The sequence below is a fragment of the Leucoraja erinacea genome, chromosome 33 (assembly GCF_028641065.1).
Source record: "Leucoraja erinacea ecotype New England chromosome 33, Leri_hhj_1, whole genome shotgun sequence".
NCBI lineage: Eukaryota > Metazoa > Chordata > Chondrichthyes > Rajiformes > Rajidae > Leucoraja > Leucoraja erinaceus.
The window spans coordinates 23,292,152-23,317,692 of NC_073409.1; the positions used below are offsets into that span (position 1 = coordinate 23,292,152).

Genomic DNA, 25,541 nt, shown 5'->3' on the forward strand with positions numbered 1-25,541 from the left:
CCTTATTCTTAAACTGTGGCCCCTGGTTCTAGACCCCCCAAACATCAGGAACATGTTTCCTGCCTCTAGCATGTTCAAACCCTTAACATTTGTGACTGCCAGTGCTGTCAGTGTGGTGTTTGCATGTTCCCCCTGAGGCCATGAGCGTTTCCTTGAGGTGCTCCCCTTCCCTCCCACATCCCAAAGACTTGGAGATTGGTTGGTTACATATATTTTTATTGCCCCTAGTGTGGTGATGCATGGCGGGAGATTCTGGAGGGAGGAGATGAGCATGTGAGAGATAATTACTTTACTTTAGACTTCAGACTTACAGAGCCGAAACAGGCCCTTCGGCCCACCAAGCCGACAGAAGGGACAGAAGTTTAAGGGACAGAAGTTTAGGGGTAATATGAGGGGGAACTTCTTTACGCAGAGAGTGGTAGCGGTGTGGAATGAGCTCCCAGTGGAAGTGGTGGAGGCAGGTTCATTGGTATCATTTAAAAATAAATTGGATAGGCATATGGATGAGAAGGGAATGGAGGGTTATGGTATGAGTGCAGGCAGGTGGGACTAAGGGGAAAAAAATTTGTTCGGCACGGACTTGTAGGGCCGAGATGGCCTGTTTCCGTGCTGTTATTGTTATATGGTTATATGGTTAAGCCCATGCCGACCAGTAATCATCCTGTACCCCTTACACTAACCGACACATACTAGGGTTGATTTTACAATTTATTAACCTACTAACCACTTTGGAGTGTGGAAGGAAACGAAGCACATGGAGAAAACCCACATGGTCACAAACCCTGTATAGACAGCGCACATACTGTAGTTAGGATTGAACCCGGGACTGTGGTGCAGTAAGGGTGCAACTCTACCTCTGTGGCACCGTGCCACTATGGGTCAGAGAGAAATAGTCAGGAGAATGGAATTAATAGCATGATTTTAAGAGCTGGCATAGACTTGATGGGCCAAATTTGTGTTAAAATATCTGAACGCTGACATCTGTAAGTAACATCTCTTAATAAAGCATGGGACTGAAAAGACAATTCTTAAATCCCTATACCCCAAGGAACTTCATCCACTAGTGTAGAGTTTCTGATGTAACCTACTCATCTCACACACAGGAACAGAATGGAGTTGCAATGCTAAGCTGCAGATTTACAAACTGTCCAAGCAATTCTCCATCTGACCTTCCTTACCGACGTTCAAGTCTCTTGCCAGCAACACTCCCCCTTTCTGCATGATTGCAATGCAGTCTAGACCTACCCACCAGCAATCACAACAACCTGACACTGAATTTTTTTAAAAACAAAATGCATATTTTGGGAAATGGTTAAAACAGAGAGTTTGCTTTTAAATTTAAAATGAATTGCTTCCTTTAAGATGAGTGGCAGAACATCTTATATCTAATTATAGTCCTCCACATAAAAATATGGAGACTCAGACACAGTAGGGACATTAGATATTTTTTTGATTCAATATTTTTAGATTTGATATTTACAAGGCTTGACTTACATATGGAGACTAAAGTTCCTCATTAGTGGGACAGGTAAAACTGAGGGGCCCCACAAAAATATGGATCAATTAAATATGAATTTTGATTGTAATTTATTTATTCACTCAGGTAATAATGTTTAATAGACAAAAGGAAATGCAGTTGCTGATTAACAAAGAAAGACACAAAGTGCAAGAGTCTCTAAACTTGAAAGTCTAAAGTTTAAACTAAGCAAGTTAGGCAGTATCTCTGGAGAACATGGATACCTTACATTTCAGGTCAAGTCTGAAGAAGGCGCCCATCCTGATACGTTGTCTATGCATGGTCTCCTGACATGCTGAATACCAGCAGATATTTTACCCTATACCCAGCAGACATGTGTTGCAGGCTATCAGTGGGCTCTGCAGTCCAGTATACTGTGCCTTCTGTCTTGGTTTCTTGGTCCTCCAAAATATTCCAAATGGAATTTAAACTGGAGATGGTGATGGGAGGGCTTAAGACAGAAAGGGTTATTGGGAAGAAAGAGCTACTTTAAATTTAGTTGCATCTAGTTGGGTAACTATAGTTGGGTGGAGATTATTCCATGCTTTAATTGTGCGGAGGAAGAACGAATTGCTGTACACATCTGTCTTTGTAGCTGGGATCACAAATTGGATCGAATGCCCTCGTCTGCTCCTAATTGGTTTGGGTTTGGTGAAGGTCTTGTAGTCTATGTCGAGCTGACCATTTAACATTTTGTAAAAACAGGTCAAACAGTGAGCTTCACGTCTGTCTTGGAGAGGGTTCCACCCCAGAGAATTCAGAAGTTTGGTGACACTCGCTTCTCTCTCATAGGTGTTAGTAACAAATCGAGCTGCCTGTCTTTGGACACGTTCGATGGAAGAAATGTTTTTATTTGTGTAAGGGGTTTAAGACCCTCACGTTTTCCAGATTATACGATCATCTAACATAAGCCGTCCATTACTGTCTTGGAGAACTTAACAAACTATTTAATATGAAGGACATTCTTCACCTACCACATGAAGCAAGAACAGTATCCTTTACTCCAGGGACCACAATACTGAGCTGGGCCTTCCCAAGCTGTTAGTCCAAATACCTTCAATTGTCATCAGCAATAGGCGGCCTATAGAACCATCCGAAGACCTCATCATCAAAACTTTATCAAAGAGAATGACACCTGGAGGTTCTCCGAGAGATCACAGTTTCAGCGGAAGAAACAGCAACCTGGAGTAAACATGCACTCAAGTGAAGCAGAAGTATTGGAGATAATAAAGAAGGAGCTGGTTATGACACAGGGACATAGACAGTAACCTGAAAAACGGTAAGCAAATTGGAGAGTGGAAGATCATGTGTTCTAATTCCAAAATTGGATTTATGCAAATTTATATTAGATTAATTGGTGAATGTTTGATATCAAAGGTTCAATATTGTGGATTTCAGTGCTACATTTTGGACAAGTAAAGTCAGCATCAGACAAGTAATTAACATAGAAACATAGAAATTAGGTGCAGGAGTAGGCCATTCGGCCCTTCGGCCCTTCGAGCCTGCACCGCCATTCAATATGATCATGGCTGATCATCCAGCTCAGTATCCCGTACCTGCCTTCTCTCCATACCCTCTGATCCCCTTAGCCACAAGGGCCACATCTAACTCCCTCTTAAATATAGCCAATGAACTGGCCTCGACTACCCTCTGCGGCAGAGAGTTCCAGAGATTCACCACTCTCTGTGTGAAAAAAGTTCTTCTCGTCTCGGTTTTAAAGGATTTCCCCCTTATCCTTAAGCTGTGACCCCTTGTCCTGGACTTCCCCAACATCGGGAGCAATCTTCCTGCATCTAGCCTGTCCAACCCCTTAAGAATTTTGTAAGTTTCTATAAGATCCCCTCTCAATCTCCTAAATTCTAGAGAGTATAAACCAAGTCTATCCAGTCTTTCTTCATAAGACAGTCCTGACATCCCAGGAATCAGTCTGGTGAACCTTCTCTGCACTCCCTCTATGGCAATAATGTCCTTCCTCAGATTAGGAGACCAAAACTGTGTGCAATACTCCAGGTGTGGTCTCACCAAGACCCTGTACAACTGCAGTAGAACCTCCCTGCTCCTATACTCAAATCCTTTTGCTATGATTACTTTGAATACAATAATAACAAAAAACATGCTTACAACCGATTATATGAGGCATAGTTGGCCAATCACCACAAATGGCACATTCTTTATAGTGGGTTGATAGTGTGCCGTCATTATGATGGAGATGACCTACAGGAAGGAACCACGATGAAACAACTACTTTCAGTTTTCTGGTATTAATCAGTGGCAGAAGAAATATTAAGAATTCAGCAAATCCATGCCATAACAGTTCGCGATTCATATATTCAAACCCAACTTGGCGAACACCTTGCGGTCTGCAGAAAACAGCTCTGATTCCTAGAAGTCTTTCTGGAAAAGTAGTAAATATACCCCTCTGAAGAAAGATGAGAAAATTCAGTAGACACAGCTAAGGGGCGGAATGGTAGCGCAGCGATAGAGCTGCTGCATCACAGTGCCACAGACCCGGGTTTTATACCGACTATGGGCGCTGTCTGTACGGAATATGAACTTGTTTCCCATGGCCACGTGGGTTTTCTCTGATTTTCTTCCACACTCCAAAGACGTCCAGGTTTGTAGGTTAATCGGCTTCGATAAAATTGTAAATTATCCGTAGTGTGTAGGATAGTGCTAGTGTATGGGGATCACTGGTTGGCAGGGACTCAGTGGGCCGAAGGGCCTATTTCCGTGCTGTATCTCTCAACTAAACAAAACTAAATGTATCGGGCAGTGCATGTGGTTCTGACACCCATCTCGCTGTGCTCTCTGTGTACAGCAGATGTTTACTGAAGTGTATCAGACCTTATAGCATCCAGTGAAAGGTAATTTTATCCTCAGCAGCCTGTCCATAAGGTGCAGATCGCATGTGGTATCATCAGATGCTGCAGTCAGACTTCTGTTAGACTCTATTCCACAAGTGGCTTAATTGAGTTGTGACATTGAACATAGAACAGTAGAGTACAAGAACAGGCCCTTTGGCCCACAATGTATGTGCAACATAAACTGACCATGATGCCAAGACCATGACTTATCTGCCTGCTCATAACCCATTTCCTTCCATATCCATGTGCCTACCTGAAAGGGTAAGAAATACAATTAGCTCAACATACTGCAGGAATGAGCAAGAACTCATTTATGCCAAAGTGGGAAGATGTTCTTACAAAATCTATTGTCACTTGGCCAAGAAGGAACAATACGATACCGTACAATATAAATTTATTTATCCCAGGAGGGAAATTGATCTGCCAATAATCATAAAAACATAACATACATGAAACATGAAATTAAAGTGACGAGTGGAAAGGATTGGGGATGTGCAAAGATTGGGGGGGGGGGGGGGGGGGGGGGGGGGGGGGGGGGGGGGGAGAGGGAGGAAGGGGGAGATCAGTCTCAGTCTCATTCTATCTCATGACAGAAGGGGGAGGAGTTGTATAATTTGATAGCCACAAGGAAGAAGGATCTCCTGTGGAACAGTAAAACTCTTCCATTCTCCCGCTATTTGGAAATTCAAGTGGTTCTGCACCTCGTTCAAGTTGTAGATTCTTGCACTCCCTTTAGCACACCGGGACCCCAATTCTAATACTGGGGTGGTTCCCACTATCCCTCACGCACACTAGGGTGACATTCCCACTACCTGCATCACACACTGCGGTGGATTCCCACTTTCTCCTTCACATTCTCGAGCCCCGATTTCCACACCCACTTAGATCTCACCTGATGTTGTTTCCACCACTCCCTTCAAACTTACCAGAGTTTTGTTTCCCCCACACTCCTTGTAAAAGTAGCAGGCTCATTGGAAACTTTTGGTTTAGATGGTGCAACATCTATAAAAGGTGAACTAAACGACTGCTAGAACATTGATAGGAGTAACATCCGATGGTGCATAAATCTGCTAGTCCGGCAACCTCAGATCCAGAGTGTGTGGATTGGCAGAGCTTTACTGTCCCTAGCTTGTGAATATCCAGCCAACATCACACAGAGCCCCGAAGGTTGACTGGTGTGGCCATCGCTATTTCTGGTAGGAAGACTGCTGCTAAAGATGTCTTGGTGAGTTGCCACGGTAGGTTTTAAGCTGTGTAGGAAGGAATTGCAGGTTCTGGTTTAAACTGAAGATAGTCACAGAATGTTGGAATAACTCAGCTGGACAGGCAGCATCTCGGGAGAGAAGGAATGGATGTAGTTTTGTGTCGAGACCCTTCTTCAGACTGATTATGCTCTGCAGCTAAGAGATGCAGTTGTGGAGCCAGGGAATGCTCATTATGTTATGTCAGGTGCAAGATTCAAGTTTGAGTATTATCTAGCATCCGGCACCAGAATTAACCTCATGCACAAGGTGGTGTTTCTAACTTTTCTATCTATTAGAGGGCATCGTAGTGGCACTGCTGGTAGAGCTGCTGCCTCACAGCATCCGAAACCAGGGGCCAATTCTGACCTCAGATGCTGCCTGTGTGGAGCTTGCACGTTCTCCCTGTGATCATATGGGTTTTCTCTGGGTGCTCCGATTTCCTCCCACATCCCAAAGAGGTGCGGGTTTGTAGGCTAATTGGCCCTCAGTAAATTGCCCCGAATGTGTAGGGAGTGGATGAGAAAATAGGAAAACATGGAACTAGTGGGAACGGGTGATCGATCGGTGGCATAGACTCAGTGGGCTGAAGGGCTTGTTTCTTTGCTGTACCTTTCAATCAAGTAAGTAGGCTACCACAACTAAAGAAGAATTCACATCTATAGATATTCGATTGCCTTAAACAATACAAAAGATCACTATCCGGTGGGCGGCGCGACTCTGGTCAGCAGCGGCCTCTGCAGTCTGTCCGCGTTTTATTATTTTCTGTCTGTGTTTTTATGTAGTTTTGGTTATTTTTTTGTTGGGGTGTGTGTGGGGGGGGGGGGGGGGGGTGGGGGAGGGGGGGGGAAACTTTTTAAAATCTCTCCCTGCACTGGAGACCCGACCTTTTCTCGTCGTCGGGTTCCGTTGTCGTTGGGGCCGCAACGAGGAGCGGCCTACAACAGGAAGAAGCCGGGGACTCTGGTGCTACGACTCACCGTCGCCGTTGCGGGGCTGGCCGAGTCCGGAGCGGGTGGAGCGGTGGAGGAGCGCTGCTGCTGCTGCTGCTGCTGCTACTGGAGAGTCGGAGGCTCCAACGGCAGGTCTGTGGACGGCGGCACCGGGAGCCCGCGGGTCCCTGGAGGGAGACCGCTTTTCAGGGCTCTCGCAACGGCGACTTCCCCCGCCCGAGTTGCGGGGTTGAAGAGCTCCTGGAGCAGGGCCTAACATCACTGCCCCACGCGGCTTGGAATGGCTGCGGGACTCTGCGAGCGCACGCCGGGGGCTCTAACAGCAAGACCCGGTGTGCGACCTCGCACCACCCGGCGTGGCTTTAATGGCCGTGGGACAATCGCCATCGCCAGCCGGGGGCTTTGACTTTGACTCTGACATCGGGGGGGAGAGTGCAGTGGAGAGATAAGTTTATTAGGCCTTCCATCACAGCGATGTGATGGATGTTTATGTAAATTATGTTGTGTCTTGGGTCTATGTGTTTGTAATGTATGGCTGCAGAAACGGCATTTCGTTTGGACCTCAAGGGGTCCAAATGACAATTAAATGTATCTTGTATCTTGTATCTTGTATCTTGTATGTATGGGCTTCTGGTTCCGCTATTGTTTTACAATTCTTCACAGGAGAATATGCAGCCAGTAGAGTGATCTGTACCTTGGGGATGTTTAAGAAGGAACTGCAGATGCTGAAAAATCAAAGGTCGACAAAAATGCTGGAGAAACTCAGCGGGTCAGGCAGTAACTATGGAGCGAAGGACCACAACTAATAAAGAAGAATTGGATCTTCTGAAGAAGGGACTCGACCCGAAACGTTTCCTATTTTCTTTGCTCCATAGATGCTGCCTCAGCCGCTGAGTTTCTCCAGCATTTTGTCTACCTAGTACCTTGAAGATAATCATATCATCATCAAACAATGACTCTCGCCATGCCCCAGGAGGCTGCCTACTGCACGTAACCTTCAGAGGGATATAAGGGAGGAAACTGATGCAGATATGCTTCTTGATTGTGGACCGATGCTTATTTATTGCATCTGTGCTGCAAAGGTGAACCTAAGTCACTACAACCGAGTGTAATAGTCCCCAGAGTTTTGTTTCCCAACCTCTGATTTCCGATTAACGTTGTCTGTTAAACACTCCAATGACGTACGGGTTTGTAGGTTAATTGGCTTCAGTAAAATTGTAAATTGGCTAGTGTGTAAAGGATTGAGCTAGTATGCGTGGATTGCCGGTTGGCACAAACTTGGTGAAGGGCCTGTTTCCACGCTGTATTTCTAAACTAAACTGAAACGAATCATTCTCTCTCCGCAGTCTAAGTGCCCCGTGTACACGTGGGCAGCAGCTGATCACAGGCACCATGCCAGCAGCACATTCAAGTGCAACAGTTGTTGAATGAATCATGACATCTCAGTCTGCTTCTCAACATAGAATTGGCACATCTTTCCAGCTGAATAAGCGACCATTCAACCCATCAACTCTAGACTGGCTCCAACTAGACCAATCCCATGAGTCTCCTTCCTCTTATGCTTGGATATTACTTCCACTCATGCACTCCCTTCTCATGTATCCTCAATGAATATATTTGCTTCCCAGTGTTTCATAACAGAAGGTTCCTATCTATCAAAAAAGTTAGGGGCAGCACGGTGGCACAGCTGGTAGAGCTGTTGCCTCACAACTCCAGAGATCCCGGTTCGATCCTGACCTTGGGTGCTATCTATGTGGTGTTTGCATGTTCTCACTGTGACCGCGTGTTTCCTTCAGGTGCTCCAGATTCCTCCCACATCTATCAGCCGTGCGGGTTTGTAGGTTAATTGGCCTCTGTAAACTGACCCTAGAGTGCAGGGAGTGGGTACAAAAGTGGGATAATATAGAATGGGTGATCGGTGGTCAGCGTGAACTCGGTGGGCTGAAGGGCCTGTTTCTACGCTGTATCTTTCAATCACTCAATCAATCAAACTGTAACTATTGCTCAAAATTTTAAATGTTTCTCCTCTGATCATTGAACCTTTGCCCAATGGCAACAGTTTCCCTCTTTATATTCAAGATAAACTGCTGAAAAAATGTGTTGATCTGATGTGAGAACTCACAGGAAGTTCAATGAAGAAACAACCAAAGGCATTAAATGGAGCACAAATAAGGTTTGTAGCCATGCATGGCAATAAAAAGCTCAATGTTGATTGGAGCTCTGTGTGGTTATATAACTTCAAGTTGGTTCGCAAATACCACAATAATCTTCAAAGGCTTTTACAAGCTTAGAAAAGAGATAATATTACTTACACTTTTGTTTTAGGTATATACTAATGATGAAGTAATGTCTTCTTTAGACACCATGCAAAGTGAACAGCAAATAAATTCCAGCCATGCTGTGATCTCTAAATAGGATTAATCTTGCTGCATGGACAGATATAGCATTGTGATAGGCAGGGAGTCACGAAATGGCAGACAATATGAGTGAAGTATATTAGCTGTTTCTCAGTTAACTGTAATGTCAGTTAATCTCTAAACTATCTTTCCTAATATGCAAGGCTCCCTAATAATAATATGTTTTGCAACAACTGGGTCAACTCCAACTATACATCAATCTTGTCAGAATTAATTATATATATTCTAACCTCACATACAACTGAAATGTCCACTACTTTAGTTTAGTTTAGAGATACAGCACAGAAACAGGCCCTTTGGCCCAATGAGTCCATACCGACCAGCACTTTAAATACCCCTCCTATTTGCAATCTGACCTTTCTGTCGTGGGCCTCCTCCATTGTCAGAGTGAGCCGAGGATTGAATGCGGGTCTTTGGCACTGAAAGGCACAAATGTCTCAACAGAATCGAAGGATAACGTGTTCATCTTTGCCTGATTTCTGCAAGACTCAACATCAGATGTGGGGAAATTAATGTGTAATTAAGACGGAGCCATGCTGTGAAATTTGGGCAGCATAGCAACACTGATTGGCCAATATATACCAGTCAGAATTGCACATCGTTCTTATGGGCAACTCTTCAGCAAGCAGTTGTTAGTCATTAGTGATTTTTGTTCATTGTCATGTGTTAAGCTTTTGTTGCGTGCCAACCAGACAGTGGAAAGACACAGGGAATAACGTGAATAATATCTAGTGCAAGATAAAGCCTGTAAAGTCCTATCAAAAATAGTCTGAGGGTCTCCAATGGGATTGAGAGTTGTTTTGAACTGGGGGTACACAAAAAAGCTGGAGAAACTCAGCGGGTGCAGCAGCATCTATGGAGCGAAGGAAATAGGCAACGTTTCGGACTGAAACCTTTCTTCAGACCCAGTTGTTTTGAACTGCTCTTTGGTTGTTGGTTGCATGGTTCAGTTGCCTGATACCTACTGGGAAGCAATTATCCCTGAATCTGGAGATGTGCGTTTTCACACCTGTATCTTTTGCCCTCCTCTTCAGATCGTTGACCTTGTCGTGGTGAAGAGGCTTGTATGCCCCAATGATTCCGAGAGCGATGCCGTCTGAAGAACCAGCTTCTGGTAGGGCCACCCAAGGCGGTAAGGTCGAGGATGAGGATCCAGACTAAGAAACATATAACCATATAACAATTACAGCATGGAAACAGGCCATCTCGGCCCTACAAGTCCGTGCCGAACAATTATTTTCCCTTAGTCCCACCTGCCTGCACTCATACGATAACCCTCCATTCCCTTCTCATCCATATGCCTATTCAATTTATTTTTAAATGATACAAACGAACCTGCCTCCACCACTTCCACTGGAAGCTCATTCCACACCGCTACCACTCTCTGAGTAACGAAGTTCCCCCTCACGTTACCCCTAAACTTCTGTCCCTTAATTCTGAAGTCATGTCCTCTTGTTTGAAACTTCCCTATTCTCAAAGGGAAAAGCTTGTCCACATCAACTCTGTCTATCCCTCTCATCATTTTAAAGACGTCTATCAAGTCCCCCCTTAACCTTCTGCGCCCCAGAGAATAAAGACCTAATTTATTCAAACTTTCTCTGTAACTTAGTTGTTGAAACCCAGGCAACATTCTAGTAAATCTCCTCTGTACTCTCTCTATTTTGTTGACATCCTTCCTATAATTGGGCGACCAAAATTGTACACCATATTCCAGATTTGGTCTCACCAATGCCTTGTACAATTTTAACATTACATCCCAGCTTCTATAATAGTAAGATTAAACGAGAACTTACCAGTTCAAAGTTTGATCTGTATTTTATGAGGAGTTACGATGAGGGATTACGTGAAGAACCCGCTCAGTGCGCAGGCGCGGCATACTTCCAAGCAGCGGTGTGGAATCACAGATAGACACAGTTATTTGAAGTAAACATAGTAAAGATTAAGGAGACATCAGTTTACTAGTTTGATCTATATAATGAGAGTGGGAGCGGAGGGCACGTAATCCCTCATCGTAACTCCTCATAAAATACAGATCAAACTTCAAACTGGTAAGTTCTCGTTTAATCTTACTATTTTATTTTGGAGTCACGTGAGTGACTACGTGAAGACTTCAAAGTTCTGTGATTTCAAACCGTGTGACAGTTTTATTTCACTCACTGCCGAAGTTCTTGAGGGAGGAAGTGTTATCGTAATCAACCAATGGATCTGCTTTTTCAAGAAACAGAAAGGTATTTATTAACAATAACAAAAATAAATAGCTCCCCTGAGCTTAAATTAAATATTTGCAGTTTGTAATATTCTGTCTGCAAATAAGTCAGGCTTTATCAACGGTTTATTATAAAAAACATTCTGAACGTCGTTTCCCTCGACCATCCTGCTGTATTGAGAATGTGGTCAACCAGGACGTCCATTTGTTCAGCCGCTGATGTCGATGCTGCCCTAGAGGAATGGGATTTAAATGTATTAGTGTCTATTCCGACAGCTTTCAGTACCTGTTTGAGCCACCGTGAAGTGGTTTGGCTCGTTACCCCGCCATGAGGTTTCTTGTGGCTGACCCATAGGGCTTTTTCTCTCCCTCTGAGATTGTGGGTTGTGTCTATATATTGTTGTAGATGGGTCACCACACACAACCTTGGCTCTGGTGGGTAGGCCCGGAATACCACCAGTGAATTGGGCGTTCCTGGCCTGCTTTGTTTCACCAGACCTAGAATGATGAACGTAATCTGGTCTGGGGCGACCTCCATGTTGTCCAGTCTTAATTTGTGCAGCAACTGGATCCTCTGAGCGGCTGCGAGTGCCATTAACATGAGCGTCTTTAATGTAGATATCTCGAGGCTGAGGGATCTAGTTCGTGGCCATTCCCTGAGGTATGTTAATACCACACTGATATCCCAAATATGGGTATACCTGGGTTTAGGGGCTTAATATTAAAATTGCCCTTCATGAGTTTTACCACCAGAGGATGGGATCCTATGGCCTGCTGTCCTGCTGGTTTTAGGTAAGCAGACAGGCCGCTTCGTGCTGTATTGATGGCACTGGAACTGATCCCTTCGTCATGGTGTAGATGGGCCAGGAACTCCAGCACGTCGGTGGTTGTGGCAGTTGCATATGTTGTCCCTGTTTCCTGGCAGTACTTCTCCCATTTTTGATACAGGTGAAATACTGCCTCCTGGTGGATGTTCGCAGGGATGCCGACATGGTGGTGATGGTTCATTCGGATAATCCCAGTCCCTGGTAAGGTCTATTCAAAACCTACAACCCAGGAGTTTGATGTTTTCATGGCATGGGTGGCTTATGCCCGATACTGGGTGAGTCAACAACCGTGGTCCACTAGGGAAATCCATAGGTGACTCGACCACCATGTCGTGATGAGCTGGGAACCATGCTGTGTAGGCCAGTCGGGCACCATCAATATCCCAGAGGTAGAGTCCATCTGTATTGCGAAGTACCCGACTGATGAGGCAGAAGGGAGGGAAAGCAAAAAGCAGAAATTCCCCCAATCCAGCGTGTAGGCATCTACCGCTGCTGCCTCTGGTCTGGTTCCCAAGTCACATATATAGGTAACTGGTGATTCGTTCTTGTTGCAAACAAATCGATATCTGCCATTCCATATTGCTTAATAACTTTAGCAAATATTTTGGGTTTAACATCCATTCGATGTTATCATTAAATTTTTCCGTGACCTGGTGTCTGCCACTGTATTTAGCTTACCAAGTAGATAGGCAGCCGATAGTAAAATATGTCTTTCGACACACCATTGCCAGATCTAATTGACCAATTTGTCGCATGATAATGATTTTATGCTCCCCATATGGTTAATATAAGCCACCACCATAGTATTATCAATCTGTAACCGCACATGCAAGTGCTGCATTTTAGATGCATATGCTTTTAAATTCATAATACTCAACATTTCTAAATTGATGCCCAGTGTGCGTGGTAATGATCTCTGGTTAGTCCATCTGGCACCTGTGCTGGATATGGAGTTAGTTGCCCCCCCCCAGGCTTGAGCACTGGCATCTGATTAATAACTAAAGTAGGGTAGCCCCCCACTGTAGCTCTGATATAGCTCCAGTGGGAATTTCATGATTCGATCATAGTGACCCGAATATCGTTTTAGTGCATGTACCTTTGTTTTTTGTAGATTTTGATAGTGCAAAGGTCCGATTTGTCCATGGTAGTACATGGCTTCAACCTAGATTTATCTGGAGTAGGACGAACCCCAGTGTTTCAAGGAGCTGTTTTGTAGCTAATACTGCTGCCACAGCCAATTCCTTCGTTTCCCTACTATGAGAATAGCATCCAAATATGCTATGACAATATGCTTTTGTTTCCTTAGTATTCCCATGGCTACTTTTAATATTTTGGTGAATTGTCTAGGGGCTGGAGTTAGACCATTGGGCAATCTCTATACTACCACAGCTGCCCCAACCAGCTAAATTTTAGGTATCTGCAATGATCCTTGTGTATGGGTTTTAGATAGTAAGCTTCTTTAATATCAATGCTTGCTATAAATTATCCTTTGGAGATCAGTTGTCTGACAGTAACAAACGTCTGCATCTTGAAATGTATATACTCAACAAACTTATTTAGTGATGTTAAGTCAATGATGATGCGACTTCCACCATCTTTTTTGGTTTTAGTGACTATATTTGATACAAATTTGAAAGGTTCATGTTTGGTCTTTTTGATGACCCCCTTTGTGATAAGCATCACCAGTTCAGCTTGTCCCTCCCGCTTTTCTTCCTTGGAGGGAGAAAGTTCCCTTAGGGGCCAATGTTGAACTGGTGATAATATCTCTGATATAACTGAATTTTGTATCCACTAATGTTGTTGAGTATATACTAGTTCCTCGTGACATTACCCCATGCTTCTTTAAACAATTGTATTAGCCCTCTGTTAGTAGAGCACCCTTGTTTTCTATATGCTGGCAGGAACCAGACCCACCTACCTCCATGGTTATGGGTATTCTTCTGTTTCCTCCTGGTCCAACGAGTCTTACACGTCGTATGACGTGGTGGGGGTGGCGCGTTTTCCCTGGGGCCTGCTCTGGGCCCTGGCCTGAAAGGCTTACAGGATTGGCATGCAGGCCCCGAGCTTTCACCAGTACCATAAGGTATACCCAGCTGGTGGATGCATTAGAGGTACTGCTGACTGGTTTACGTGTGGTGCTCATTCCAGACACTGCCGCCTTACCCCGATATTTTTGACACGTCGTCCAGTTTTTTGAAAAACTTTGTTTGAAGAAGGGTTTTCGGCCCGAAACGTTGCCTATATCCTTCGTCTGGCTAAGTTGTTGTGTTGGCGTTCTCACAGTCTTGTGAATTTTGGTTGAAGGCAGGTTTTATAACTTCCTGAGAAGTTGCGGGGCACTGCGAACAGTAGGGTCAGGTGTTTTGCCATACTACCCTGACCTCTGGAAGAGCATGTGAATGATAGCCGACATCAGGCATATCAAATTCATTTTTAAATATTGGGTTTTTTGAGAGCGATGCTCAATGTATCCCCCAATAAATGGTGGGCACTTTGAGTAATGCAATTTAGGGGAGGCGTGATGAATCCAACACCTCATGACTACCTGTCTTGGAGAGGTTCTTTGAAAAGAACAGGTAGTAAGCTGGTCTGTCAGTCGAGACTGAAATTTATCTCGTTAGTGGTGAAGCCACATAGCGCCACACCCAGCAGCTGTTCCTGATCCTGTACCTCAAGCATACTCCCGATGTTGTTCAGCCAGTGACCCCTCTTCTTTGACCAGCCCAGCTCTGGTCCCATCAATCCCTCGACAAGGGAGATGGCTAGTGCAATAGCACTGGGGAGGGAGTGTTAGCTCCCTTGGCATTCAGCCAGTGACCCCTCATTTTTCTGGAGTTTTTAGCTCCATGACCTCCTCTGGCTTGGGGAAACAGACATACTTGTTTTTTGTATGAAGTGCTGATCCCATCTTCCATGTCTGTCTCCAGCCTGAGGTTTGGTCTTACCTTGTTGTTAGAGGCTGCCTGCCGTTTTCGGGCGGCATTTCAGCGGTTCTCGGGCGGCGAGTCACCTTGTCGGGAGTCTGCAGGGGTGCCGGCCGGTTTTGAATTTCCCTCCAGTCCGCTGCTGTTAGTCAAACAGCTGTTTAGTGGACCGGGCATCAGCGCAGCACCCGTGTCTGTGGTCCGCAGCGTGTGCGGTCTCATTGCCGCCTCTCCCCCCTCCACTGTCGGCTCCTTCGCTGGAGTCGAACGGGGGCCACTTCCCTCTGCTGCTTTGCTCCCCCTGGAGCAAAAAACACAAGGAAAAGACCGATTAAGGTAAGTACTTACCTAACATTCCTTTCTTTCAGGCTGCGCACTGAGCGGGTTCTTCACGTAGTCACTCACGTGACTCCGAAGTAAAATCAATGCTCTGATTTATAAAGGCTAGCATACCAAAAGCTTTCTTTACCACCCTATCTATATGAGATTCCACCTTCAAGGAACAATGCATGGTTATTCAGATTCAGATTCAGATTCAGATTCAGATTCAATTTTAATTGTCATTGTCAGTGTACAGTACAGAGACAACGAAATGCATTTAGCATCTCCCTTGAAGAGCGACATAGCAAACGATTTGAATAAAAAATAAATAATAAGTGTCCGGGGGGGGGGGGGGGGGGGGTGATTGGCAGTCACCGAGGTACGTTGTTTAGTAGAGTGACAGCCGCCGGAAAGAAGCTGTTCCTCGACCTGCTGGTTCGGCAACGGAGAGACCTGTAGCGCCTCCCGGATGGTAGGAGGGTAAACAGTCCATGGTTGGGGTGAGAGCAGTCCTTGGCGATGCTGAGCGCCCTCCGCAGACAGCGCTTGCTTTGGACAGACTCAATGGAGGGGAGCGTGGAACCGGTGATGCGTTGGGCAATTTTCACCACCCTCTGCAGTGCCTTCCGGTCGGAAACAGAGCAGTTGCCATACCATACTGTGATGCAGTTGGTAAGGATGCTCTCGATGGTGCAGCGGTAGAAGTTCACCAGGATCTGAGGAGACAGATGGACCTTCTTCAGTCTCCTCAGGAAGAAGAGACGCTGATGAGCCTTCTTGATCAGAGTAGAGGTATTGTGGGTCCAAGAGAGGTCATCGGAGATGTTGACTCCCAGGAACCTGAAGCTAGAAACACGTTCCACCTCCGTCCCGTTAGTGTAGATGGGGGTGTGCGTGCCACCTCTGGACTTCCTGAAGTCTACAATGAGCTCCTTGGTCTTCTTGGAGTTAAGGGCCAGGTTGTTGTCAGCGCACCATGCTGCTAAGTGCTGGACCTCCTCCCTGTAGGCCAGCTCATCGTTGTTGCTGATGAGGCCAATCACCGTTGTATCATCTGCATACTTGATGATGGTGTTAGTACCATGTACAGGTGTGCAGTCATAGGTGAAGAGGGAGTAGAGGAGGGGGCTCAGCACACAGCCCTGAGGAACGCCGGTGTTCAGGGTGAGGGTTGAAGAGGTGTGCTTGTCTAACCTCACAGACTGGGGTCTGTTGGTTAGAAAGTCCAGTATCCAGTTGCAGAGGGAGGGGTCGATGCCCAGGTTACCGAGTTTGGTGATCAGTTTTGATGGAATAATGGTGTTGAATGCTGAGCTGTAATCGATGAACAGCATTCTTACATAAGTGTCTCTGTTGTCAAGGTGGGAGAGGGCGGAGTGAAGTGCCGTTGAGATGGCATCCTCCGTACTCCTGTTCTTGCGGTAGGCAAACTGATAGGGATCCAGTGTGGGGGGTAGGCAGCTTTTGAGGTGTGCCAGGACCAGCCTCTCGAAGCACTTGGTGATGATGGGGGTAAGTGCAACTGGGCGGAAGTCGTTGAGGCTTGCCGCAGTGGAGTGTTTTGGCACTGGCACGATGGCGGTGGCTTTAAGGCAAGTGGGGACAACTGCTTGGGCAAGTGACAGGTTGAAGATGTCAGTCCAGACGTCTGTCAGCTGCGCAGCACAGGCACTGAGCACGCGCCCGGGGATGCCGTCAGGGCCAGCAGCCTTACGTGCATTAGTCCTACTCAGTGCCACGTACACGTCGTAGGGGGTGAGTGTGAGGGGTTGGTGATCGGCAGGTAGCACAGCCTTGATGGCTGTCTCTAGATTGTCCCTGTCGAAGCGGCCATAGAAGTGGTTAAGCTCCTCAAGGAAGGAGGCGTCGCTGGATGTGGGGGTGATGTTGGAGGGTCTGTAGTCCGTGATGGCCTGGATGCCTTGCCACATGCGTCGGGGGTCGGAGTTGTTGTTGAAGTGCTCCTCAATCCTGAGCTTATGGCAGTGCTTGGCCTTCCTGATGCCCCTCTTCAGGTTAGCCCTGGATGAACTGTAGGCTCGAGCATCGCCTGACCTGAAAGCGGTGTCCCGTGCTTTCAGCAGTAGCCTGACCTCGCTGTTCATCCATGGCTTCTGATTCGGGTATATGGTCACCTGTTTGAGGGAGGTGACACTATTGATGGTGGAGTTTATAAAGTCCAGAACAGAGGATGTATAGGAATCAATGTCCGTGTGAGAGTCAAGGGTGGCCTGGGCTGCAAACGCCTTCCAGTCAGTGTTTCCAAAACACTGCTGAAGTGTGAAGTCCGCTTCCTCTGACCAGACTTTAACTGTCCTTACAGTTGGTTTAACCCGTCTGATGAGTGGGGAGTACTTAGGGAGCAGGAACAATGAGACGTGATCAGACTGACCAAGGTGGGGGAGGGGGATGGCTTTGTAAGCTTCAGCCATGTTGGTGTAGACTTTGTCCAGTGTCTTGTCTACTCTAGTGGGGAAGGATACATGTTGGTGGAATTTGGGGAGTACAGTCTTCAGGTTGGAGTGATTGAAGTCACCCGCAACAATGAAGGCTGCCTCAGGGTTGTGAGTCTGTTGTTTGCTAATGGCAGTATGCAGCTCTTTCATTGCAAGCTTGGCATTAGCATCAGGAGGGATATAGGCTTCAGTCACAACAGTGGAGGTGAACTCTCTGGGCAGATAGAACGGTCTGCATCTAACCAAGAGGAATTCAAGGTTAGCTGAGCAGTGACTCTCGATGATGGTGGAGTCCGTGCACCATGCTTTGTTTACATAAATGCACAGACCCCCCCCTCTGGTCTTACCAGAGTCTGATGTCCTGTCCGCTCGGAGTAAATGACGCCCCGATAGCTGGATGGCGCTGTCAGGAACGTCAGTGTTGAGCCAAGTTTCAGTGAAGATCAAGATGTTGCAGTCCTTGATCCGGTTGTGGGAGGTGATCCTTAGCCGGAGTTCATCCATTTTGTTTGCCAGTGAGCGCACGTTGGCGAGGAAAAGGCTAGGAATCGCTGCCCTGTGTGGGGCTAGCTCTAACCTGGCCTTTAACCCACCTCTGCGTCCCCGGCGGTGTTTTCGTACCCGTCGCCGTCTGTTGGTGCTTCTGGTGGGCCGAGCTGGCTTGGTGCGCGCTGGTGTTCTGCCGCTCCGTTGCTCCGTGTCTGCGTTATTCCCAGATCCCCCTGTTCACTCTTCAATTCCCTACCATTTACCATGTACGTCCTATTTTGATTTCTCCTGCCAAGGTGTAGCACCTCACATTTATCAGCATTAAACTCCATCTGCCATCTTTCAGTCCATTGTTCCAAATGGCCTAAATCACTCTGTAGACTTTGGAAATCTTCTTCATTATCCACAACACCCCCTATCTTGGTATCATCTGCATACTTACTAATCCAATTTACCACACCTTCATCCAGAACGATCCAAATACAAAACCTCAACGGCAGACCATGCGGACAAAGTTATCTTGAACTCAACGGCTGTGAAGATGGATGAAGGCTGCAACAGATCTATCAGTTCCAATCATCTTTATTCCCTTGTCATTGGAATTAGTCAATTGTTTTGTGAAGGACGTATGCTTCTTGGAGTGCAACATCAAGTACACGTTAAACAAACACACGCACAGGCGTCTTTGTTACATGTACAGCACAAAACATCCCAAGACATTCGGCGATCGGGGAAGGGTGACCGGAGCAGGCCACGTGACGGCTGGAAGCTCCGAGTCAAGAACCGGCATGGAAACGGTGAATACTTGATTCAACCGCTCAACTTTGGACAGAAGCAGGAAAGTTGTTTGGTAACAGTATTCATGTCAGAGCAGCCCTATTTAGGATACACTCTGGGAAGGGGCTACCGAACGTGCCCTAAAAATAGTCTGCTTTGCCTCGTCCTGTTTGGACAGCCGCGCTCGGAGAGATCACCATCATGTGGTCAAAAACCACCAAGAAGTGAAACTATGAAACTCGGAACTCTGATGGACAACCCTAACTGAGACCGACCAGAGAGAAGAACTGCCTTTGTTGCTCAGGAACTCCGAAAATACAGCCTTTGACATTGTTGCTCTGAGTGAGACCTGCAGAGCTGGAAAAAGGCAAAGGGAAGAACAAGGTCAATACACCTTTTTCTGGAAAGGTCTTGATCCTAAGCAACCGAGGATCCACGGAGTAGGTTTTGCCATCCAAAACAGCCTACTTCAGAAGCTAACAGCGTTAATCCTGGCCAAATTGGAGAGGCTAGGACTTTAAAATGGGGTCAACGCTTCAGGGCTGCTGGGAGATTTGGTCAATTTGGAATTACTCTCTGCAGAGCTGGGACAAGCTGCGGAGAGGTGCCAGTGTGTCTAGAGCTTAGATACAATTTGCAAGGAAACAATAAGAGCATCTGCAGACCCTGTCAATTATGTACAACATGCACAAAATAGATTTGATGGCTGCGAACCAGACATACACCTTGTAAATAATTGCAAATAATGTTGCAGAGTTCTACTTTGCCGAGCATTGATTGGATGAGGTATTAAGCCTTAACCATATAACCATATAACCATATAACAATTACAGCACGGAAACAGGCCATCTCGACCCTTCTAGTCCGTGCCGAACACATAATCTCCCCTAGTCCCATATACCTGCGCTCAGACCATAACCCTCCATTCCCTTCCCATCCATATAACTATCCAATTTATTTTTAAATGATAAAAACGAACCTGCCTCCACCACCTTCACTGGAAGCTCATTCCACACAGCTACCACTCTCTGAGTGAGACCTTGTCGGGGTTTCTTGCAGATCAGGGTAAATGTTTCTAAGTTGGCTTCCTTGAGAAGCCCGGTTTGAATACACTGCATTAAGCTGCTGTATTATTGGGTTCTGAGTTCCAATTTTCATAGTATCGCTTCTTGATGGTTTTCGAGCACATGATGGTGATCTCTCTGGACGCGGCTTTCCAGACAGGACAAAGTGAAGTAGACTATTTTTAGGGCACGTTCTCTAGCCACGTCCCAGAGTGGATTCTAAAATGTCTGTTATGAATGGGGTTTATCGATATCTGTAATTGGATTATTAAGAGACCACCCCCATGTGGTTCGGCCCCACGAGGTCCGGGACATATAAAAGTCCGTTACCATGAGGTCCAGCATCGATCTTCTGGGAGAGCACTTGGGACTGCATGACCTTCTGGAGTGCCTCTGTTTGAACGAGGCCTAGAGGGCTTGATCAAGCGAATACGAGGATCGATGGGATAGGTACAGTAGTTGAACTGTGACGCGCTTTTGATATAATAAAAATTAGTTGTTTCAAGTGCTTGATTCAGTGTTTTTACTGAAACTAGACTGTGGGAGGCTTAGAAACAAGCAATTCTCAAGAGACCCCAACCAATCAAGTTTACAATCAAGGGTGTTGAGCTGTTTCGATCACAAGTGCAGAAATCGGGCCCACAGTGCGGGTTTCGCATGATTTTTGGCACTTCGTTAGTTGGAGTGGATCGATCATTTGCAGGCTTGGGAAAGGGTCTAACTGGGATCATTAGAACAGAGTCTAGGGTTAGGGGCCCATAAAACCAGAGTGAGGTTAGAGGCCATTTCCTGGGTTAGAGTTCCAAAACCTTGGTCATAGTTGGCAGATTGTAGCTGCTTTAACGAGAGCCAAACGTGCTTCATTGGGCGAGGAGTGGTCCAGGGTTAAACTTGGTATCCAATTAGAGGGGTATTCAAATACGGGTCTGACCTTCGATCGGATCTTTGCTGGGAGCATGAATTGAAAAGGTGCACTCTGAAAATCGGCATCGATAACTCACAGAGCGAAGCGGCTAGGCGCTGAATCCTCGATGCCCCGCAGAGAGGAGTGTCTGTGTGAAGGTATCTGAGTCTCTCCCTGAAGTGACGGATGAAGAACCTCGTAAAGGTACTGGGCTTGATTGGACAGAGTATAGAAACATAGAAACATAGAAAATAGGTGCAGGAATAGGCCACATCTAACTCCCTCTTAAATATAGCCAATGAACTGGCCTCAACTACCTTCTGTGGCAGAGAATTCCAGATATTCACCACTCACTGTGTGAAAAATGTTTTCCTCATCTCAGTCCTAAAATATATCCCCCCTATCCTTAAACTGTGACCCCTTGTTCTGGACTTCTCCAACATCGGGAACAATCTTCCTGCATCTAGCCTGTCCAACCCCTTAAGAATGTTGTAATTTTCTATAAGATTCCCCCTCAATCTTCTAAATTCTAGCAAGTACAAGCCGAGTCTACCCAGTCTTTCTTCATATGAAAGTCCTGACATACCAGGAATCAGTCTGGTGAACCTTCTCTGTACTCCCTCTATGGCAAGAATGTCCTTCCCCAGATTAGGAGACCAAAGCTATATGCAATACTACAGGTGTTGTCTCACCAGGACCCTGTACAACTGCATTAGAACCTCCCTGCTCCTATACTCAAATCAATATAGTTTGGCCTGAATACTTCAGTCCATTCAAGAATTCAACTGGGCAATTTTAGTTGATTCGAGTGCCCACGTAGTAGAAGAGATACACACTAAAATTAGAAGTTCGATTTTGAGTCTATATTTGCAAAGCCAAATTTTCAAATACTGAATTTCATATTGAAGATCTGCCAGTAAGGTGGAATTCAAATTCTTGTATATTGAACTTCGAAGTTGGTGCATGTCTGTGACCGATTCCGAACAGTGGCTGATCAACAGTGAATAGTAACCCTCTGGTCGATTATTGACTAGTACCTGGTACCTGAGAGATAGGAACCTGATTTACTTGGTACCACTAATTCTGTAGAATTTAGAGAGGAGGGGTAGAGGTCCCTTTATAGAAGTCTTAGCAGAGGGATAGTATCATTTGTGAGGAAAATTTGTCTTTAAAGAAGTAGTGCCCCTCAGCAAAAACTAGGAAGGGGGATATCTTTGGTATCGGAGGGAGCAGTTTGCTGCGTGATAACAGTGTGATGCGATTTTGAGATTGAGTGTTCGTGAACTGTGCTTTAGTGCTTTAAAATCATTTTGTAAATTGAAAAATCTGGCTTTTCGAATTGTCTTCGGATCCGGATTTTGTAAATATTCTGTGTATGTAAATAAACTTAGAGTGTATTAAGAGTTAAAAGTTAAGATTTAGATCGTGTTAAGTCCGTTAAGTCATTTGTGTTGCTGCTTGTGTGAGTGTTTACGGATTTAGATACTTGAAGTAAAAGTGTGTTTGAGTTAAATATTTGTAATTATTTTAGAACATGGTGCTGTAAGAACCTGAATCGGGGTGGTTCGATCAAGGATTGTACTCCTTCGATTGTGTTGGGGGAGGAGTCATCCCGCTGATTGATAGTGCCACAAGGAGGATTAATTAGAGTGGGGTTTACTGGATGCTTATAGTTTATATTGGGGTGTGTCTTGGGTTATTGATTATTGGGGGAATATTATAGTTTTTAATTAAAGTCTTGTTAGCATGGTTCGGATTTGTCTGTCTGTGCAAACTTAAAGTGGATTGAGTGGATCTGCGTGGGACAGATTGCTGCGTGAGCGACTGCGATTCAGAGTTAGACTTGGATTGAGACAACGGAGATCCTTTGTTTGAAAGTTTGGAATTGAATGCTGTCAGTTGTAACCAGCTTTTAACAGCGATTAATTCAGTGTTTAGTTTAGTTTCGGCTGATGCAGCACAGAAACAGGCTATTCGGCCCACTGATTCCACGTCGATCAGTGATCCCTGCACCCCAACACTATCCTACACAAAAAGCTGAAGTAACTCAGTGGGCCTGTCTCGCTGAATTACTCCAGTTTTATGAGTCTATCTTCGGTTTAAACCCGCGTCTCTAGTTCCTTCCTACACTACCCAACACACATTAGGGAAATTTACAATTTTACCAAGACAATTAACGTACAAACCTCGAGTGTGGGAGGAAACCAAAGCACTTGGGGAAAACCCCCATGGTCACACCACACCACCCTCCCTCACTCCCCACTCCTCTCCCTCTATTCCCCTTCCTCCCCCAGCACCCTCCCCCTCCTATTCACCCTCCCTCTTCATTCCCCTCTCCTCTTCCCCTCCCCCAATCCCTCCCTCTCCCCCACCTCGCTACGGGCCGCATCCTCCAGTGGCTGTGGCTGTGGCCATGCCCTCTGGCAACTGTGACCATTCCCTCCTGCTGCTGCTGACCGACTGAGGCACCGGGCAACACCGGGCAATGCCGGGCAATGCCGGGCGAGGCGGGCGCAGCCGGTGACTGAAAGTGTATGCGGTAAATCAGTGCAGCAATGATGCAGGAAGGGGCATCGCCATCCCGGACATGGCGGTGACTGACAGGAGAGAAGACCAATCTGTGCATGCGTGATTTTATGATGTTTAAACCTTAATAACTTTTAAAATAGACCATCAATCGGAACAAAACTTGTTGCAGTTGCAGCACAGGAAAATGACGAGTAAGGTATTGAAAAATTGTAGTGCTATCATGTACTATTTGTGTGCAAGGATATTTGGGACGTGTTCCTGTGCTGTGCTATTCTATTTATTGTATGTTCCATATTCTTTAACCTTGGTCAATAATATCTTCAGGAAGAATTGATCAATGTTACCTGGAAATATCTTGTTTCACCAGTCAGTGATAATATATTTTTAATCAAATCAGGTCAATAAAATTGTTTCAAGGGTGAATGGTGTAACATCAAGCCTTACAAGTAAAGGAGAGAAGCTTATTCCAGATTCTAAAGACTGCATAATCAGTGCAATTAGTAAAGGATTCTGCCATTAAATTGATGTCAGGAAATTTGGATCAACTGGGATACTCTGCTAGAAAGTTAAACTCAGATATAATTTGGCCTTGGTGGTAAAAATAGTAAATCAGTTCAGAAAATAAACAAAGTTGACAATCTGCAGATCCGTTCAATTCTAATAAATCAGACATATGAAATATTCAACTGCATGTTATTTGAAAAGGTACAGAATAAAGGAGACATTTTCTACTTTTACAAGGCAAGGAGAGTGAGTGAACAGCTATTTTGAGAGGAGAAATTAGGGCAGAAAGGGCTATTTATTTATTGAATAGACAGGAAATTAAAAAAATCAGGTGTTTGATTGGCTGAAATAGAGAACAGCCAGGAAAAGGAAGGAAAATGGAGCAGTCAATTGGGAGTGGCCATGTTGGTGGGGGAGGGGAGGGGAGGGGAAAGGAGAGGGAGGGGGAGGGGGAGGGGGACAGGGAAGGGGAGAAGGAGGAGGAGAGGAAGAGGGATGTGGAGGGAAAATAGGAGGGAGGGAAAGGGAGGAGGGGAGGAGAGGGGGGGGAAAGGGGAGGAGGGGAGAGGGAGAGGGTTGGGTGCTGTGATAAGGCTGAGGTCAGAACTGTGGCTTTGCTGAAGAGTCTGGCGAGAAGAGCTGAAGAGAGGGTAACATCAGTTTAAGAAACTGTCTGTTTTTTTGCATAATTATTCATAGGATTGGATGTGATTGAGACTGCAGGTGGGATAGTGAATGCTCCTCCTGAGGGATATGGGAAGTGCCCCTGCTGTGTACGTTCAGCTGTAGCCCCTAAATGACTGTGTTTAGGAACTGGAGCTGCAGCTGGATGCGCTCTGGATAATCGGTGGGTGTGAGAGTGTCATAGACAGGAGTTACAGTGAGGACATCAGGTACGGTACAGGCAGTGATGTGTAGTCACCAGGTAGAGGAGTCTGCAGAGAGTGCAGGTTTCCCCTGGGCCGTGTCCCTCCACAGCAGGTCTGCTGCCCTGGATGATGTTGTGGAGGAGGAACGGCCAGGGAGTGTTGGGGGGGAGTGTGTGGGGGGGGGGGGGGGTTTGGGAGAGAAGCAGTGGTCTGGCCAGCAGTGTCAGGCCTGGCTCTGAGGCTCACCTGGGAAGGTAAACATCAGGCAGAGAGATGAGATACGGCACTCGTTAGTAAGCGGCACGGGCAGGAAGTTCTGTGGCTGTAAACGGGTCTCCACAATGGTACGACCAGGGTACCGATGTTTCGTAGAGGTTCCAGAACATTCTCAAGGGGTGGGGGGGGGGGGAGCAGAAGTCTTATAACCATATAACAATTACAGCACGGAAACAGGCCATCTCAACCCTTCTAGTCCGTGCCGAACACGTAATCTTCCCTAGTCGCATATACCTGCGCTCAGACCATAACCCTCCATTCCTTTCCCATCCATATAACTATCCAATTTATTTTTAAATGATACAAACGAACCTGCCTCCACCACCTTCACTGGAAGCTCATTCCACACAGCCACCACTCTCTGAGTAAAGACGTTCCCCCTCATGTTACCCCTAAACTTCTGT

General features: G+C 45.9%; 1 protein-coding gene across 1 annotated transcript; it reads right to left on the minus strand.

The window, feature by feature from the left end:
- Nucleotides 1-1,740: 1,740 nt before the first annotated feature.
- On the minus strand, nucleotides 1,741-23,585 carry LOC129712506 (peroxisome biogenesis factor 2-like). The gene is made up of 3 exons (XM_055660972.1): nucleotides 23,421-23,585; nucleotides 3,604-3,968; nucleotides 1,741-2,958 (listed from the first exon to the last, which is right to left on the minus strand). The coding sequence occupies exons 1-3, from the start codon at nucleotides 23,583-23,585 to the stop codon at nucleotides 2,862-2,864; spliced, it is 627 nt and encodes a 208-aa protein (XP_055516947.1). The 3' UTR covers nucleotides 1,741-2,861.
- Nucleotides 23,586-25,541: the final 1,956 nt, after the last annotated feature.

Excerpts from the sequence above, each read along its gene's own strand:
- LOC129712506 (XM_055660972.1), bottom strand. The coding sequence starts at position 23,585 with ATGCACAGATTGGTCTTCTCTCCTGTCAGTCACCGCCATGTCCGGGAT. Across the intron at positions 3,969-23,420 it reads CGGTGTTGCCCGGTGCCTCA|CTGTGTCTACTGAATTTTCT; the intron begins GTCGGTCAGCAG and ends TCCGCCCCTTAG. Across the intron at positions 2,959-3,603 it reads TGTTATTATTGTATTCAAAG|TAATTACTTGTCTGATGCTG; the intron begins TAATCATAGCAA and ends ATGTTTCTATGT.